Below are 18,164 nucleotides of genomic sequence, written 5' to 3'. Positions count from 1 at the left end.
ATCTGAGAGTGAAAGGGATGCTGGGAAAAAGTGCAAAGGCGAATAGGCAGAGGGTTTGTACATTCTGCCTTACCCTGCAACAACCTCCAGCTGGATGTCATTACACATCACGTGCAGCGCAGATCAATTAAAAAAAAACTGGACATTCTTTAACAGAGTCTCCATTTAAGAGCTCTCAGGCTGCACGTGTTCCCCCACAGCTGTACAGTGATGCTGGAGAAAAGACTTCCTCCACAGTTGGAGTCTGATTGCATGTTGCTTAGATTATTTAATCATCAACAAGACAAATACCCAAGTAAAAGAAGTCCACTGAGTCCAGACCAAGACCGAGAGTTAGTCAAAATGATCCAAATCATTTCATATACAAAACACAAATCTCTTTAGTTTGCATTGACATTAGCCATGGAGTAAATTGTTTCAACATTACTCAACAAATGGTAATATGGTGTAGTCTATCGCAATTTTCTAAAAGCTTAATGTCAAAATATCATTGTGCATAATGTATGGTATTTCTGCAGAGATGTCCCAGCCTCCAAATCGTATTTTGGGACTAAATAAAAAAGCTTTGTTTGCTAGACATCGTCGCATAGAAAAAATCGAAATGACTCAGTTCTAATACAAACACACTTAACAACAGTTTATATCAGTTTATACACACACTATACACCGTTTGTGTGAGGCGTTTTGAGGAGAAAGTGTTTTTTTTGGTCTGATAAATGATGTGTTGGGTGATTTCCCAATCAGGATGTTCTCATCTCTTCTCACTCTTTCTATCTCTCTGCTCAGCCAGCCCACACTTCCTGTCTTGGAGGGAGTCTATTATCCAATCCACAGCTCTGTAATTCTCTTTCTGCACATGGGAAATATTTCTGGGGACAAATCAGGCAGAGGCTCACTCCTCTGGGTAAAATAATATGAAATCAAGCATCACGCCCATCGGCTTCTAAATCCACCTAGTCCAGCATTAAAGCAAAACCCTACATTTATGTTCCTGGGAGTGCATACCACAGGATGACAGGCAGGTGAGGGTCCAAACAAAAAGACAGCTTTGTCTGTCATCAAGTCCTAATGAAGAGACAGACAGAAACCCCCCCAGACAGAAAATGTCTATCATTCACCAACAGGGTGATGAAGGACGTTCATTTAATGAGCTCGTCTCTGAGCTCAGCAACAGTGTAATAATATGGAGGACTGTCCAAGGGATGGGAAATGTAGTCCTGTTACTAATGCTTGACATGTCAATCAGAAATGTCGTCTACATGAAAATGTGATGCCCATGATGCAAATCTCTGTAGAGTATGCCATATTGGTCGCCCAGCAACTGGGGCGTTCAAGGGCCTGCATGTCTTTAAGCTTGAGTAAAAATAATCCTTTGTAAGGAGTAAACTACATGTCTTAGAAATTATAGTCTTGTATTTTTCATGAATTTAGGGATTTCTTTTCAAATACAAAACTGCAAAATCTCCTCTCTTGACCACAGTCCAGACATTTAGCATGTATCAGACACATGTCATGAAGAGATTTTAACAATCAAATATCGAGCTAAAGCTTCCATACATTTAGAACCAATTTTAATTGAGACAGACAGAGTGGATTATGGTTTCTTAGCCACTAATATATTGTCAGAGAAGTGCCTCGTAAACTGGCACATACAGCGTTTTAATGTTATACCATTTTAACAAGGGCCTTGTTTGCCCTTTTCTCAGACAGCCACAAATGGTCCCTATAAAATCTACAACAGTCTGCTTCAACACATCAGAAGTTCCCTCTGACCTGCCAACATCCTACAGCGCATTATTCCCATAGGAAATTCATTAATTGGTCATTGACGGGTGCACAGACGCAGTCCATATAAGGCATGGAAAAAACGTAATTGTTCAACGAATCAACACAGCGACCATCGTGTAGAAGATGTCACATTAAAACCGAGCTACAGTTTAAAGGTCTGGAGCGGTAAAGACTGAAACATAAGATCAGTCTTTGATTCTCAGACTGTTAGAGCCAACCAAAGCCTCCCGTCTCAGTCTCCTCTTAACTCATGAAGTCTCTTCCTACCAACACAGTCTCCCATCTCCTTAAATGGACACCACAAAGTCCTGCTGCTGGAGACTGCTGGTGACAGCTACAAACACTTATATCTTTACTCATATACTTATATTTCTCATGTAGTTAGTGAGAGTACTACTATATCATCCTGTCCACATGACCCAATAGTTATCATGGGTGATTATAATTCTCTTCTTACTTTTAAGCTTTTTCTGTAAAAAATCTGTATTAACGCTTAAGTGTGTTTAAAAAAAGTCTGAAATTAAAGTAATTTACTTTAAATTAGAAACTTAATTATGTTTTGAAAGTCTATTAACACATTTGGACATTAATACCCCATAAAGAATCGTCTAGAAATCTTCAATTTGAAAAAAGGGATTTATCGCATTAAACAAGTCTTTTGTATTATATCAACTTTAATTATTTGAACTTGTCTATGCGTGTCATGCTTTGAATTTAAATGGCTGAACCCCAACCAAAATGAATTAAAGTAAAATATGTTTTTCTCTTAAACCATGTACATTTCAGCCACCACATAATGACAAATAGTATAATACTAATAATAATATTAGGGAAGCATAACTTTTATCTGCAAATGTGCAGGAATAGCAGGTTTACACAGAATGAAACTACATGAAATAAAACCACTCTGAACAAACCCAGTCCACACACAAATGAACACCAGAAGTAGCTGAAGGCAAACACCGGTTAGATGTTTCGAACAAGCCACAAACATGTTATTCCTTTACAGATCAAACGCACAATCAATGATAAAGGATTCAAATAAGTTCCTTTGGGCAACAGCATCAAACGCTCATGTCATATTAACAATACCGGCATCATAATAAGAGCCAGCTCAGCACCACGGGGAGAGGTGGAAACAGGGGGAGTCTAAGGAGCATCCAGTCGATGCTAACCGTGTCACGACCCCTGCTGAGGAGTGTTGCTTTTGCTAATCCACACTGACACAAACTAATCCCATGAAGATCAGCAGCTTTTGGGAAGGAAACAATTGTCATCGGGATGCCCCTCGTTCCACCCCTTTACCTCCATCAATCAACCTGTTTTATCGTTAACATTTCCATTTCCATTTTCCAATTTCCTTTTCCCTTATGTGGGATCTGTTCAATTCATCTGTTTATTCGAGTTTTCACGTTCCTGATGGATCTAAAAGCGACCACAGGGCCTCTTCTGGGTCACCTGGAGGTGAGCCAGGTGGAGAGGGCCTATTAGCAGCTTACAGGAAGAGAGGAGGAAGGTGAAAGGATAGCATAATATAGCTCTGTCCAGAAGCCAACTGGACCATAATAGAACTATCGAAAACCCATCTGAGAACAGCAAATGTCCTATCCAATAAAACGATGCCTCACCTGATGCAAAGGGCCATTTTCTCAGTGAGAAATTAAGGTAAGGTTAAACTAAAACATCATGAGCTCTATTTCCCGTATCCTTACACACCTTCATTCATGGCTTTCTGTCACCGGCAGTCGACCTGCCAGAGGAAGTTTTCCCGACCACATCCTAAGCCGCAGGTATGGCTCTCAGTCCCACCTTGTTAAGCTGAGATGTTTACCCACTTAGCGAAAGATCCCTCAAGAGACCAACACCTCTGCCGCTATAGATGCTAAAAATACTTTTACCTGTGACCACAGCCCCTCAGGTACACAGAAAGTGTTTATATGACACGGTCTTGTGTACATTTGCTCTTGGCGGTCCCTCTTCTGATGCTTTAAACACTTTCATGCAATGAGGAAAAAAGTAATACTGCAAAATACAGTGCATCCTTTAGGCCTTAGTGGTCATACAAAGTGTTGCATGTGTAAATAATGCATGTCTGTGGGTTAGGGTTAGGGTTACTTGTCTGACTAAGCCACAGGGCCTCTGCTGCATATACAAAATATATCACACATCATAAAGGAGTATTTAAAAAAGGAGAGCTTATCTATTCCTTAAATGTAACTGTGGCTAATAACTCAAAGGAATCACATATGTTTCAAGCATCTACACTTTCAAAATGTTCTTCCTGAAGCTCCACAAAAACTCAAACTTGTTTCCTATAAAGACGCATTCATCTTCAATGTTTCAAAACTTTTCTGAAAAGTAAACTTATGAGTGTAAAATACCCACTTCTAACCCCAAAGAGAGGTTTTCAAAAGCCGTGGTCACACTGGCAACTTGTAAGCAAGGCGCCATTACTTTGATGCAAAGTGCTTAAAGGAGCCGTTAACTTTGTCTTCAGCTTTGTGTGGGTTTGTTGGTCAGACATGGGCTGGGTGATAGCAGCATAGTAAAGGATAATGAATTCATAAAAATGTAACGCTTAAGTTTGGATTATTGTGAATTGTGTGGTGAGTCTTACTACATGACAAGCGACGTTAAGAGAAAGAAAGGGCATGGTGCCGTTTCTACTACCTCACTACACTTTCTTTCTACCTTTTCTACTCTACAAAGTAGCTTCTTAATCCAGCCCTTGGCTCAGAGCCAAGACTGTGGTGGATCCCCTTCCCCAAGCCCATACATCAACCCCGATTTTCCAAAAATGTGCAACAAGTTCGGCAACAACACTTGCAGACGGCACCATTTCATTTGACAGGAGGAGGGGTGCCGGACCTGTGAATTAGGACTTTTTCATGGGGGGGGGGATTAACATTCTTCCCTCTCTCCCTGCCCCCTATCCTCCTGCAGCCCTTCCCGAAGTGAGGCCTGACTCTCCAGGCACATGCTTGACCTGGCGCTGAGGACAAGCAGTAATTAGCAGCCGTAAAGAGGACCCTGCCTCTCTTTGGAGACCGGCACAGCTGAAAACAAGAATGCCCAATCAGAGACTTCCCCCTCCTAGAGCGCATCACAGACAGGAGTGTTTTTTATTTTATTTCACCTGATTCTCTTATAAAACTTTAACTGAAGCCAACTGTTTTGAAGCTGGAGCCTCACTGTGATTACAGCAGGTTACAATTAAGACCCTGACTCTAATTACTTGAAGCAAGACTATGTTACTAAGAAAGTCATTGTTTTACAATTAATAAGTGGAATTCTTATGCAATAAAATGCAGAAATAGCAGCTTACTTTAACACAGTCACCTGGATATCAACACAAGGACTTCATAATATGAACACTCATTAAATATATAGCATTTGCAGTGTGAAATAATAATTCTTCTAACCTTTTTTTATGTTTTATCTCATGAAAGTGTACTAACTTTTAATAAGTTTGCGGAAGTATCTTCGGCTAATAAAACAGCGTGAAACCTTTAAAACACTTTTTTTTCAGGTTTATGAATACTGCTAATGCTTGCTAGATTGAACGCATTACATACTCTGCAGTGCATGGACTTCCTGTGAAAGAACACACACACGGACTGCTGCACACACGCAACACATGAGTAAACTGAAGCCAGCACAAAGTGAATGGGGTGTCAGGGAGCGAGATGGTGAGCAATCACACACACCTCCGCACTTTAGCTTAATGAACCACTGCTGCTCGACACATAAACAGGGGGGATCAAAGTGAGGTTCAAGTTGCACCAAGGAGTAAAACACAGTGTACTTACACTAAGATCACAGCCAACAGAGAACAAATGCTAATTTGACTGGCTTTTTCCAATATATTTCAGAAAGCAGGGCAGTGGTTTGTCAAAAAATGTAATCCCACTTGAAAAAAATAAGAAAAATATAGATTTATGTGAAAAGAAAATGTACGATAATTAAAAAGATCCCTTTCATATGCAATCGGGCTCCTTGACAATAGGCTGTAAAGTGAGATTATGTAACTTTGACACTTTCTTTCTCTTTGAACATTTTCATTTATGACCAATAAAACACTCAATTCAATTAACAGGGGTTTTGCTGCAAAACCCTTGCTCTGGTATGATCAGTAGTTTGTGGTGTCTAATGTAAGCACATGTTAGATACTGCTGTGTAACTCGGGCCCGTCCACACTACAGCTTCGACAGCTTCAAAAACGGTTTCCAACGCGTCTGCTCATTCACTTTGAATGGGGTGACGTCACGTTGCCTCGCTTTTCACCGAACTGAATTGTGGGTAGCATAGCGGTCCGTCTCCGGCGTCAGAAGTTGAGGAGTAGCCAGCGCCAGCCAATCAAATCCCGTTTCTGAAAATCTGACAGCTCAAGCCCTAGCCAATCAAACCGCGTCTAAGCTGGGAGAGATATCCCGCCGTTCATTTCTATATTTCAAAAAAAGATGGAGGAGAAACTAATTATCGCCGTAGCAAATCACCCGGTTTTGTATGACCAGACCCTCTTCACCTACCGGGATACAAACCGGAAGAACCAGTCATGGAGGGAGGTGGCAGAGACAGTGGGTGAAACTGGTAGGTTTTCGCCTGTTTGGGGAGTTTATATATATTGCTCGCATAAAATCCCCGGGGTTTTTTGCTTTGTATGTCGGGGGCGGGAGATTCATGTGATTGGTTGTTGGTCGCGGTGCTCGAATAAAATCCCCAAGCTTCAGACACGCCCAGCTCCAAGCTTTTTTTGAAGCTGTAGTGTGGACGGGCCGTAACCAACTGTTCATTGACTTTACTTTCTACATCTGCTTTCCTTCCACTTGTGGCCACAGTAGGTGCTGTTTAGCAAAAACGATGTCCGCTCACTTTAATTCAACTTTTTCAGCATTATGATTCATCCTCTTTTCCGCTGCTTTGTATTAAATCAAGATGAAAAACAAAAGCCAGCCATGTGGAAGTGTGAGACACCTCTCAAAAGGCATCTGAGGACAGTGTTTACAGCGACACGAGCAGCGAGATTTAGTCTGTAAACGACCTCACATTCCAGCTGTTTCATTTACGTTTCATGTTATCGGACAGCTTTAATCCGGACTTCTCAGGACACTGACCCAGTGACTGGGCCGAGATCTGCGAGAGAAGCAGCAGCAGGGAGGAAGAGGCAGGGGAAGGAAGTGAGAAGAGTGAGATATTTCTGTTTATTTAATTGAGACAGACAGACAGAGTGGATTATGGTTTCTTAGAAACTAATATATTGTCAGAGAAGTGCCTCGTAAACTGGCACATACAGCGTTTTAATGTTATACCATTTTTATTTACACCTAATGCCTTCATTTCGGGAGGGTGTAACACCAGTAAAAATCAGATCATTTCGACTTAATGAGATGAGCTGAAACCTTGGCCACTAATTGTTAAATAGCAGGAATGACGGAGCAGATGAATTTAGAAAAACAAGTCTGACAAAAACAGACAGACAGAGAAATCCACCCAGAGTCTGCAGATATAGTCCAGGGTATTCTTCAGCCTTGGCCCCGACACACGGCGGGTGCGTTGCCGCTTTGCAGTGGGCGTGTCTTGAGCTTGGGGAGTTTACGCGAGCAACACGACCAACAACCAATCACATGAATCTCTCCTGTCAATTGCATAAAAGGTTTTACATGTCACACTTTATATGATGAACATTTATGACATTAATGTCTATGGTGCTATGTTACGCAACATTCCATGCTGGCTAAATACTGTCTATGCCTGCTAGCTGTCCATTCAAACAAAGTACACTGGATATAAACTCCCCAAACAGGCGAAAACCTACCAGTCACCCACTGTCTCTGCCACCTCCGTCCATGCCTGGCTCCTCCGGTTTGTATCCCGGCAGGTGAACAGGGACTGATCATAAAGCACCGGGTGATTCCCTACCGCTACGATTATTTTATCCTCCATTTTTTGACATATGAGGAAATGAACTGCGGTCTGGCTCTCCCAGCATACACAGGGTTTGATTGGCTAGCGCTTGTACTGGCAGATTTGCATAAACGGGATTTGATTGGCTGACGCCTCCGTCGAGGCTTCAAAAGTAGAACATTGCTCTACTTTTGCCGCGAGCACCGCGAGAAAAGTTACTCTTCGCTCCCACAATGCAGTTCGGCGAAACGTGACGTCACCCCATTCAAAGCGACGGCCCGTCCACACAGCGGCGTGCGTTGACGCTTGCCGGCGGGCGTGTCTGACACTCGACCAACAACCAATCACATGAATCTCCCGGCCCTGACACACAAGCAGCGGTTTGATTGGCTAGAGCTTGTACTGGCATATGATTCAATTGGCTGACGCTTCTGCCGAGGCGTCAAAAGTTGAACATTGCTCAACTTTTGCAGCGAGCCACGCCAGCAACGCTCCGCGTCGCTTCCCACGATGCAGTTCGGCTAAAAGTGACGTCACCCCATTCAAAGTGAATGGGCAGAAGCGTTGGAAGCTTCAACGCACGCCGCAGTGTGGACGGGCCATGAATGGGCAGAAGCGTTGAAGAGTCAAAGCACGCCGCCGTATGTGGGGGCCGTACCCACACAGACGTACTGACACACACTAAAGAAGCAACACACACACACCTGGAAGAGGATCCAGAGAAAAGAGAGTTTTTCTGAGCAGAGCTCCTCTTGTGGACTCTGAGGCTCAGAGCTCCAGCCAGACTCTTATTGCTTTAACAGGGGGAATACCAGATGGTTTACTTCACTGTCTCCACGCTGCAGCTCAGAGCAGCGAGGATAAATCACTGTCTGCAGTCCACCGCAGACTAAGATGGAAAAACTGAGTCAAGATTCCACAGTGCACCTCCGAATGATCGTTTTACAGCAAGAAACGGCCCATGTGCGATGGCCTTTATCTCTGTCCTTTTATCTAATTCCACTCTTTTATCTCGTTTTGCACATTCCGTTTTATTTTATATCCTCCATTAGCAACTTTATTTCCTTCTGCCTATTGTATTCCTCCCTTCATTCTGTCTCTCCCAGCTGATATGCTTTTGATGGCTGACTGCTGAGAACTGTATGATAAAAGAGGGCCCTGCAGCACTGACATTACAGAGCCATTTCCTCACACAGATCCATTATTCTTGCACCAAACAAACTGAATCTAATAAATATTACATTTTGCACAGTAATGAAGCTTTTATTCTGTCACAGACGACCAAGCAGTGAAACGCAAGTTAGGACTATTAAATTGAACTTTTTCCAACACTTCACTGCGTTGCTGTAAATCTTAGCTAATGATGGGAATCAATCCAAATATGAAATGTTTTCTCACAAAGAAAGTGTTTCATCATAATTAGTGAAATGTTTTTAACCAAGTCTAAAGTATTGATATATATATATATATATATGGACGCCATTATACAGGAAAAATGTTGATCAAAATACAACATTATTATGATTTATAGGAAATAAAAGCATCAACGAACACATTTGCATATATGGCATCACTGAATACAGAACAAAGGAAGTAAATGTAGGTAATATATCAAAAGCAGCCATGTCCTGATGTAATCATGCAAACAATGACTAAAGGGAAATACTATTATAGAGAAAGGATGGGCTACATTTATTGCAGCGCTTAGGTGTGGAAAGAGTGACACAACACGAACATGGAAAATTAAAGGGGAACATTTAGATTATCAATCACTGTTTTTGTGAAAGTGATAACACACACAGTAATTGCAGCCCGGGGAAAGGAAGGCTTGCCATATTATGTATTGCCTAATGATCTGCCAGCGTTGCCGTAACACCCAAAACAACTGTCAGCTCCTCTCCTGCTGGCATTTTAAACACAATGCAGCTTTCACGCTGTAGGGGAACACAAGGTACTGAGCCAATAAACAGCCTGACTGACAGTAGGCTGAATCACATGAGGAATCTACTGTCAATCAGAGTCCCTGGTGGATTTAAAGGTGTTATTAGCAATACAAAATCACCTTTAAATAATACTACAAACAGTAAAAGTAATGTTTTTGTTCATGTGTGTAGAAGAACCTACCACTGTATGAATGAGATGAAAAGTTCATACAAAAAAACGTATTCATTATTTGTGGTTATACACAAAATACAAATTATTGATTGATCAATGGAATACAATATTTCATTTGTTCTGCTAATAACTATTCACTGGTCCTTTGAGTAATGTTTTTTCCTCATCATTTTGATAAAGGTCTTCTTTAAATGCACTTTTGGGTTGCACATGAATGTAATTCCTATAGACCAGTGGTTCCCAACCTGGGGGGCGCGCCCCCCTGGGGGGGGGGGGCGCCAAAGATTGCAGGGGGGGGGCGCCAGGCCTCAGATGATTTGAGGCCAAATATCATATTTAGAATTTTTTCTTTTTTTTTATATATAATTGTAAAGCAATACATGTTTGGCACTAAAAGCCTTGTCTCTACATTACAATAAAAAAAATTGATTAATTAATTTGAATAACAATTCTTTCTTTAATAGAAATGTTTCTTCTGCCCGTAAAGTGTCCAAACCGGGCTTTTCTGGATAAGCGCATTTTTAAAACATTGTCATTGTCCATGCCGGTTTCAGTTGGATTATTCGTCACAGTTGCTCCGATCAGATCGGTCTCTTTTGAATCCACATAAACACATCGGCAAAATCCGTCTTACTTTGAGCATGTGTTTTAAACAGTTTAATCCCTTTGTGAATTGTTTCCACTTCCGCACTTAACTGACGCCGTTGGGAACCACTGCTATAGACGACAGTGTTGCTCAAACACTTATCTCTGCTCTCTTCATTAGTCTAACTTGTGTCCTGCTTCAGCACAAACTACTGCATACGGTCAAACTGTAGCTTGGTCCCTTGTTAAAACAAAACCAAAAATAATGAAGCCCAACGCTTAATTACTGAATACTGCTGAATAAGCTGAAAACCCTTGATTTAATGTTGCCTTTCTGCTCCAACTCCTACTCGTTTCATCACCTAATAAAGTATGAATAGAAGTCGCCAAAAGACGGTGAAGTTTCAGGAGTGACCAGAAACTATTGTATTTCCCCTAGTAGGAAAGAAATGCTTACCCTCAGTATTCCTACTGCACAGGCTGTGGCTAAGCTCGACTGGGGAAGGGGGGATGAGGTTGGAAAGGATGAGTCATACATTGCTTTCCATGCTCCATGATTATAATACCCCATTACAGAGAAAAGTACTGTTTCCCAGCTGAAGTGAATACTGGGCTTGTGAGCAGGGACCAGACTAACTTTTGTACCCTGCCATGCACTACATGCTGCAACAAAGCATACTGTGAAAATCAAATACAGGAGTGGGAGTTGCATCATGAGGTTGCACATCCAACGTTTACATCACTGCTGTGATCGTGGGGACATATCAAACACCACTGCCTTCATTTTGTTCCCTTTTTCCTGTCAGGGAATAAAGAATAAACGACCCATCTTTGCTGTGTTTTAGTAGATAATAGCTTTGGGCAGGCAACACCTAAAGAGAAAAGCATCTGGCCTAAAATCAAGCAAGCTGTGTCATGAGTACAGAGGTCTATTCAGCAGTACAAAACAATTATTTGACCCTTAATGAGTCTGTAAAGGAATAGACGTTATACTGTCCAGGATATGGCAAATAATGCCCTATGTGTCCTGCACAAAGGATCTCCTTAACTCAGACACAGGGTCAAAAACTTTCCCCGCATATTTTGTTTTATCTCCCGTGTTGTTATCAGGCATTAGAGCTGATTTACAGAGTCCTTTCCACAAAGCCTGCATTTACAGGGGTAAGTGGCACATGCAGTTGCAGGGTCACTGCTCTTCTCCACAGTCCAGCTAACTCAGATTCCTTCCTCAGCGCCATGGCAATAGGCACACACAAGAAGCCACTTTTTCTCACCGCTACCTATCTGATTGAGTAGGACATGACCTCAGGATTGCCACTTTAGGGTGAGTAAGAAACAACCGAGAGAAACCCCGCAGATAAATGACAATTACAAATCTGCCTGAGAGATGATTACTGACAGTGTTTTAAACCTCGTGCCATGTCTGCCTCTCACCTTTAAACTGGATTGTGGTAGAATAAAACCACAACTTTTTGATGTCCTTCCATTCAGTCATACAAATGGAAAATCGAAAATTAAGCATCCTCTCAAAATGTCCAAACAAATAATACCGGAAGTTAAGCAATTTGTTCAATTTTGCATGGATTCACTCACTTCTATGGGCCTCTCTAATTGGCCCCAGAAAGAACTTTGAATAGTGACAAAAAGGACATTTTTACTTATCCATATAAATTCCTTTAAGAATAGCCGTCCATATATAAAGAGATTGTAATGAAAAACAGCTGCGGACCAGCTGTATCCAACCTTTAACCCTGCCATAAAGTTGGCTGCCTTAAACAAAAAGAACCTTTTAATGACCCTGGATGTGTATGTTCAAACCTGGCTGAAAGGGAAGGCACACTGCTATTATTTTTACAAACTCAGCTATAAGGCTGCAGATGTTATTCGATTAGGAATTTTCGGTAAGAACCAGCTCAGAATGGTGTATTTTCTTTTGAAAAATGCAACAGTATAATCTTTTCATGGTCCCCTGTTCCACCAAGAATGGGAAGAAAACATCTGGAAGACATTTTTTCTGGGTTTTGGGAGGGCTTAGCAGACAGCACAATGGAACTTATCGAATCCAGATGTGAAGGCGTTTAGTGAAACAGAAAGGCCTTATTCAATTTAATCCTTTAAAGTATAGTCTACATAAGTATAAAACAAATACCATCTCTTGATATATAACATTATTCTTGAGTCATGCCAATTCTCTGATTGTTTATTTCCACTGCTCCTTTCAAAACTGTCGTCTATTAGCATCAGAAGCTTTGGACAAAATCCATCCTTGATTTCACTTGCACAAGGTATGCAAAGAATGTTATTTCAGTATTTCTGATGACTAAAAGTACTCGGCAGCTCAAGTAAGTTATGGTCTGGTGTGAATGTTTGCAACAGACAAAAAGCTTTTGCTTGATTAATTATAACAAACCACGGTAACAACAGTCAAAACTGATTGTATAAGACTTGTGAAAAGAGTCCATTGATTATGGAAACTAAGTTGAAAAAGGAACTTTGCAGAAACAAAGGAAACCGTTTGAAGAAGGAAGATTTGTTCCACAGCATTTATATGCTGATCATAAAACTACAAAGCAACTGAGGTCAATCACTAGGGGGTAAGCTTGTCTATTACATTTGAATTAGGGATGCACACTTTGGATTATTTCCAGTGACTTTTTAAGTCTCTGTGTCTGTCTGTGGACAGATTTCGTCACTGCAATAGTGTCACACAAATCTACAGATGTTTAAATTAGATCAAATGTAAAAGGTTGAGTTGGAAAATGGCTGTGGTCCCATCACAAAGGGAGCCAAGGGGCCAATGGCTCCCCTACTTTACCCCCCTGGCTAGATTTGGCGTCACAAAACGTTACAGTTGTGCATTGAGATAGTAACGAAGGTTAAGTTCAGAGATGGGTTTGATTCCAGCAAGGATGATATAAATGATATAATAATAATAATTTATCAACTCAATAAATATTGTGCATCCCTAATTTGAATTTATGTTATTTAGTAACACAAACAAAAAACATAACATAACCCTAAACCTAGAAAGAAGGCAGAAATAACCTTTTATAACCTTATTCTGTTTCGATTCTGCATCCAGGACTAAAGATGTCAAAGGATTCTCTAGACCGAAGTCCAACTAAGTGTAACTTGTGCAGATATTCTATTCTTACAAGAGCATCAACCACTGGCCAAAAATATATAATACTACACACACTTCTAATCTTCCTTTCTGACCTCCAAAAGTCAGAGGACAATTTATTGAACAAGCAGCAGTGGAGCTTCAATAGCAAGAATTCCTTTCTTCAGGCAATGAAACTGTAAACCTAACAGCAGTGGCAATCCTAAAGTCCTGACCTCTGAACTCTGACGCCTCTTCTCATTCTTAACCTCCATGTCTTATAAGCCTTCTGTTAGTACCACTTTTAAAGTAAGGTCTGCTTATTAATGCATGGATTAGGCCTTTGTGCCTCTTAGTGTTTGATTGTACATGCAGTGCACCTCAGGTTGCTGTTCACTTTGAACACGTTTGTAGTTTGCAATAAACTCATTTCTTAGTCTTTGAGAATATAATGCAACCGCAGAGGCATATTTTAAAATGTTATCTTTACGGTTTGGTTTTTCAGTAACCATAGTGACTGTCCATGATTGTATTGCTAACAGGCTACCATGCTAAGCTACATTTAGTACACTTTTTCTTTTTCAGGGTACCAGTACAACTTTGAACTAGTCATATACTCAATAAAATGATATTAAAAAAGGACAATGAATAATGTGAAAGGGGGTGTGACAGACCAACTGAAAAAGTATCAACCAACTGTGGAGATTGGCTAAGCTCTTCTGAGCATTTAGCATCTCTTTGCTAACAACCTACTACACCTTTATTGCAGAAAACTAACTGTCACTATTCTACCAACCGTGTGTGCAGCAGCAGCTGATTTCAGCTCAACACACATCAGAACAAAGAAGATAGCAACAAGTAAGCTAATGTGCACTGTGGAACCCTTCGCAAGATAAAGGCTAGTGTATTTTAAGGAGTTACTGGAAACCAAGACTAATCTAAAGAAAAAGGAATATTACACTTACATTCGCCATGGAGACATAAAGGCAACTCTTATTACAGCTATGTGTGTGCTAGATGTGTAATAAGTGAAGTACAATGATTGTTTGCAGCTTGGTCTGCTGCCTCCAGGTGGTGAACCCCCAAAATGAATGCAGTTTTGTGAGCTAAAACTCGAAATGTTACATTTTAAAATTGGGTTTTGTAGAGTTTAGATTACACTTCTAATCCATATAACCACATGTTTCGTTCTTTCTTTCTTTTTTATATGAATGATTTAATAAGGGATTTGTTTTAACAGTCCAAGATTAACTTAATACCTTGTGGAACGAGTCATTGGATTTCAACAATCCACAAATGTTGAAATGAAAGACTTTGAAAAACCTGATGTAACATCACGTCTCTTAACTGTTCCTGCAGTGTTATTATAGCTGCCCAATCACCTTTGATTTCATCTCAGTTGAATGTCAAAGTCCCATATAGAAATATGCCAACTATTTTTAAAAAGTGTATCAATTTAGTATGATAAAGTAGATGATTAAAGAATATGTAATGATTACAAAATAAACAATGAATATTTTTTATTTATTTTTACAGTTCAACCCATATCAATTATTTTAAACCTGCATTTTAATTGGAGTACACTGTGTAGAGTTGAGCCGTGCTGGTGTGTGGGCAGGCCTCTGCAAGCTTTCAGATGAATGTATACCGAGTCCTCCCTGAGGCTAAGAGGTCATGTGGTTAGGGTCAAGATTAACTTTTACTGCTGACAACTGGCTAATCGTCAACGATTACCGTTTGCACCACACGTTGTTGGGAAAGGTGTGTGTATAGATGTTATATTTTATTATATTTCGACATAAAGTGAATATAAAAGCAAAGACTGAGTTTAATCCAATACTATACTGAAAGCTCAACTCATCTGAAATGTTTGAAAACTTTAAGAAAAGTGAAAATCTTCAACTTTAGAATTGGTGATTAGTTGACACAAAACGTGCATGTATTTGGCATGTTGCTTTAGTCATCAAGTATTTCCCATTCGGCATGTGTCAAGTGTCAAGTTTCAGGAATTGTACCAGACCCCTTGAGGGTCCCTTACAAGACTCTGGTTCCTCTCTATCGGAGCTAAAGCGCTGATTAAATCCAGCTTCCAGCACCAACATGGATTCAGTCCCACTGTTTCTGGTCCCAAAAGCTCAAGTCAAACTCCCCCTCTGTCATCAAAAACTCCATAGAGTGACCTAAGATGTGTTCACTTAACCACCAGTGTTTATAGGCAACATAAAAAATCAACAGGCTGCAGTAAAGTCTTTATATGTCTATACCCTATATGAACTTGAAACCACTTCAAATTCATCTGTTTTCCATTAAGCTCATTTCTAATTGTACATAGCTTTGAATCAAGCAGCTGACTCGGTGTGACATCCCATTGGTGACTTTGGCACAATCTTGGAGACTTTCTTACTGTCCCTGAAGCAGACAGCAGAAAGCACCTGTTCACCTTAAAGTCCTGCAGTGTCAGAGCCTTACGGCAGACAGTAGACCACCAACCATGCCACGCAGTCTTAAGCAGCTAATAATACATGTAGGCCGGACCCCAGCCCCACCGCCACAGCACTGCCTGACCTCTGGACCCCCACGGGACAACACACTGCCCCAGTGAAGGGTCTAATGATAAAAAATAACTTCTTCTTTCAAGCCTTTGGAGCCTACAGGCTGGGTTTAACTGATATTTAACTGACATGCCAAACGTTAACACTCCTATTTTCGACACTCTAAATCATTTAACTGTTATGTGGAGTATTTGTAGAATGTAATTAATAAATATATTGGGGTTTAAGCCTAAACACAGCGCCTCGAGCAATAGAATGTGTGTTCGATGTTAGTCTTTAAGGCGGCTCCACCCTACCACTTCAGATGAGCTGCAGCACCTCCCTTTAAAAGTATGCTCATCCCTCATCAGTAAAAAAAAGAAAAAGGAAAAAAGCTTTGGAAAAACTCTCTTCACACTTTCTCTAACTGAAAGACAGAAAAGTCATTACATTGCATTTAGCTGACGCTTTTATCCAAAGCGACTTACAATAAGTTAGAAGTTATAATTAGAAGTTCATAATAAGTTTGGAAAATGCAAAACAGAAAAATGCTTTAAGTAACATCTGAAAAACAGATGTTATTTGTGACCCCGGGATATACTGTACAGTTTATTATTTCACCATCAAATGCATGCAAACCTTTTCAAAACAAGATTATTCAGGGTTATATCTATATTTAAAAACGTTCGCAAGTTTTTCCAGTGGCATTGTACTTCACTGCAAACCAGCTCCTCAGACCCAATAAGTGGCAAAACCTCTCTGAGTTATTCTCAAAAGAAAACCCCTTCTCTCATAAATACACAGTCCATGATGCTTTGACAAGTCCCTTAGTTTAAAAAACCAAGCTGTAAAGGAAGCAATAAGGCACAAATATGAGTTTAGGAGGAGGGGTGGATCCACTTTACCCTGAGAGAAAAACTTTTTTTCAGCGCAGCTTCAAAATGAACCCACACATCTCACAGCTGCATCTTACCTGAACTTGCTTGCGATGTGACAAAAAGCAGAATCACCGCTAAAGTGATTTGGGCGTCCCTTATCGTCCGTTTAACTTTCCATCTTATATGGGTATCCATGACCGCCAGAGAAGTCCACGGCAAGTGGATTCACTTTTCAACTTGGTGAAACTAACTCGACTTGCAACAACTTCTGGTCAGGACAATACTAAAAAGCCAAAAGTCCCAGAGAAAGAGAAAAAAGGGGGAGGGGGGGTGTTTGGTTATTTCTCAAGCAGCCATAAGGGATTGTTAGTGTGCGTTCCTCCAGCTAGTTAACGGATGGGCACCCGTCTCTCCGCACAGCTCCTCTCCTCTCTGCGCGTCTGAAATGTGCTGCACTGCTGCGCTCCGTTCAGAAGTGTTGCCCACTCCTCAGCCGTCACGTAGAGCCCCTTCAAGTCCAACGAGGCTACGGCGCACAGAAAAGCTCTCCCCCCGGGCTGTCAGTCACTCGGCGGACAGCAGGGTCGAGCAAATCAGAGCGGTCCATACATTAGAGCCAGCCCTGTTCCTGGCCGGGGGAGGAGGAGAAGTTGGGGGAAAGTTTCACGCCTACAAGTTAGCGCCCTGAGCTCTTCTGCATGGAGTCCACTTCTTCCACAGAGGCAGGGCGGGAAAAGCAAACTGCGACTGGGAGAAGTCATGGAGAAAGGAGGGCGATTCAATATAGTAGTGATTATTCAAACTGGTTTTAAGAGTAGGGTTGTGTTGCATCAACAGGTGGGCTCCACTAAAAGCACTGACCCAGCCTGTGGAACAATAGCCTATTTATGTTATCTATAGCTGATTTAAATTATGTATTTATTACATGTAGCCAGCCAGGTTGTTCTTTAACACATAGTTATATTTTTGTGTAAATATTGACTTGTTACAATAGTCTTAACATATATTTTTCAAGAGCTTTTATAATAGTTTTTATATATAGGCCTGCATTTTTTCCTATGTATTCTTCTTTCTATGTCTTTGTATGCGCCATATACATTCTTCGTTTGTGGATATAGGCCTACTTGGGAATAAAACCGATTCTGATTCTGAACAATGCAGGCCACTATTTCCAAATGTCCAACTTGTTTTGTTCTTATTCAATAACTAGCAACTTATTATTATTATTATTATTAACTTAAATTGTAAATGTAATTGCAT

General features: G+C 40.8%; 1 protein-coding gene across 10 annotated transcripts in view; it reads right to left on the bottom strand.

Annotated features, from left to right (window-relative positions):
• col5a1 (procollagen, type V, alpha 1) overlaps positions 1-17,428 on the bottom strand; it is a 79,172-nt gene extending 61,744 nt beyond the window's left edge. For 6 of the 10 annotated variants that reach the window (XM_034239031.1, XM_034239034.1, XM_034239033.1 and 3 more), the window contains exon 1: positions 17,000-17,427. In XM_034239031.1, coding sequence (XP_034094922.1) covers positions 17,000-17,099 — 100 coding nt within the window. In that variant the 5' untranslated portion in view covers positions 17,100-17,427. Of the gene's footprint in view, positions 1-16,999 lie in introns of all 10 variants that reach the window. The other 4 variants (XM_034239038.1, XM_034239039.1, XM_034239040.1 and 1 more) reach the window with 2 other exon arrangements.
• Between the last annotated feature and the right edge of the window lie 736 nt (positions 17,429-18,164).

The sequence above is a fragment of the Gymnodraco acuticeps genome, unplaced genomic scaffold, assembly GCF_902827175.1.
Source record: "Gymnodraco acuticeps unplaced genomic scaffold, fGymAcu1.1, whole genome shotgun sequence".
In the NCBI taxonomy this organism is placed as follows: domain Eukaryota; kingdom Metazoa; phylum Chordata; class Actinopteri; order Perciformes; family Bathydraconidae; genus Gymnodraco; species Gymnodraco acuticeps.
Note: the sequence above shows the minus strand (reverse complement) of the source record. Positions and strands in the feature narration are given on the sequence as shown.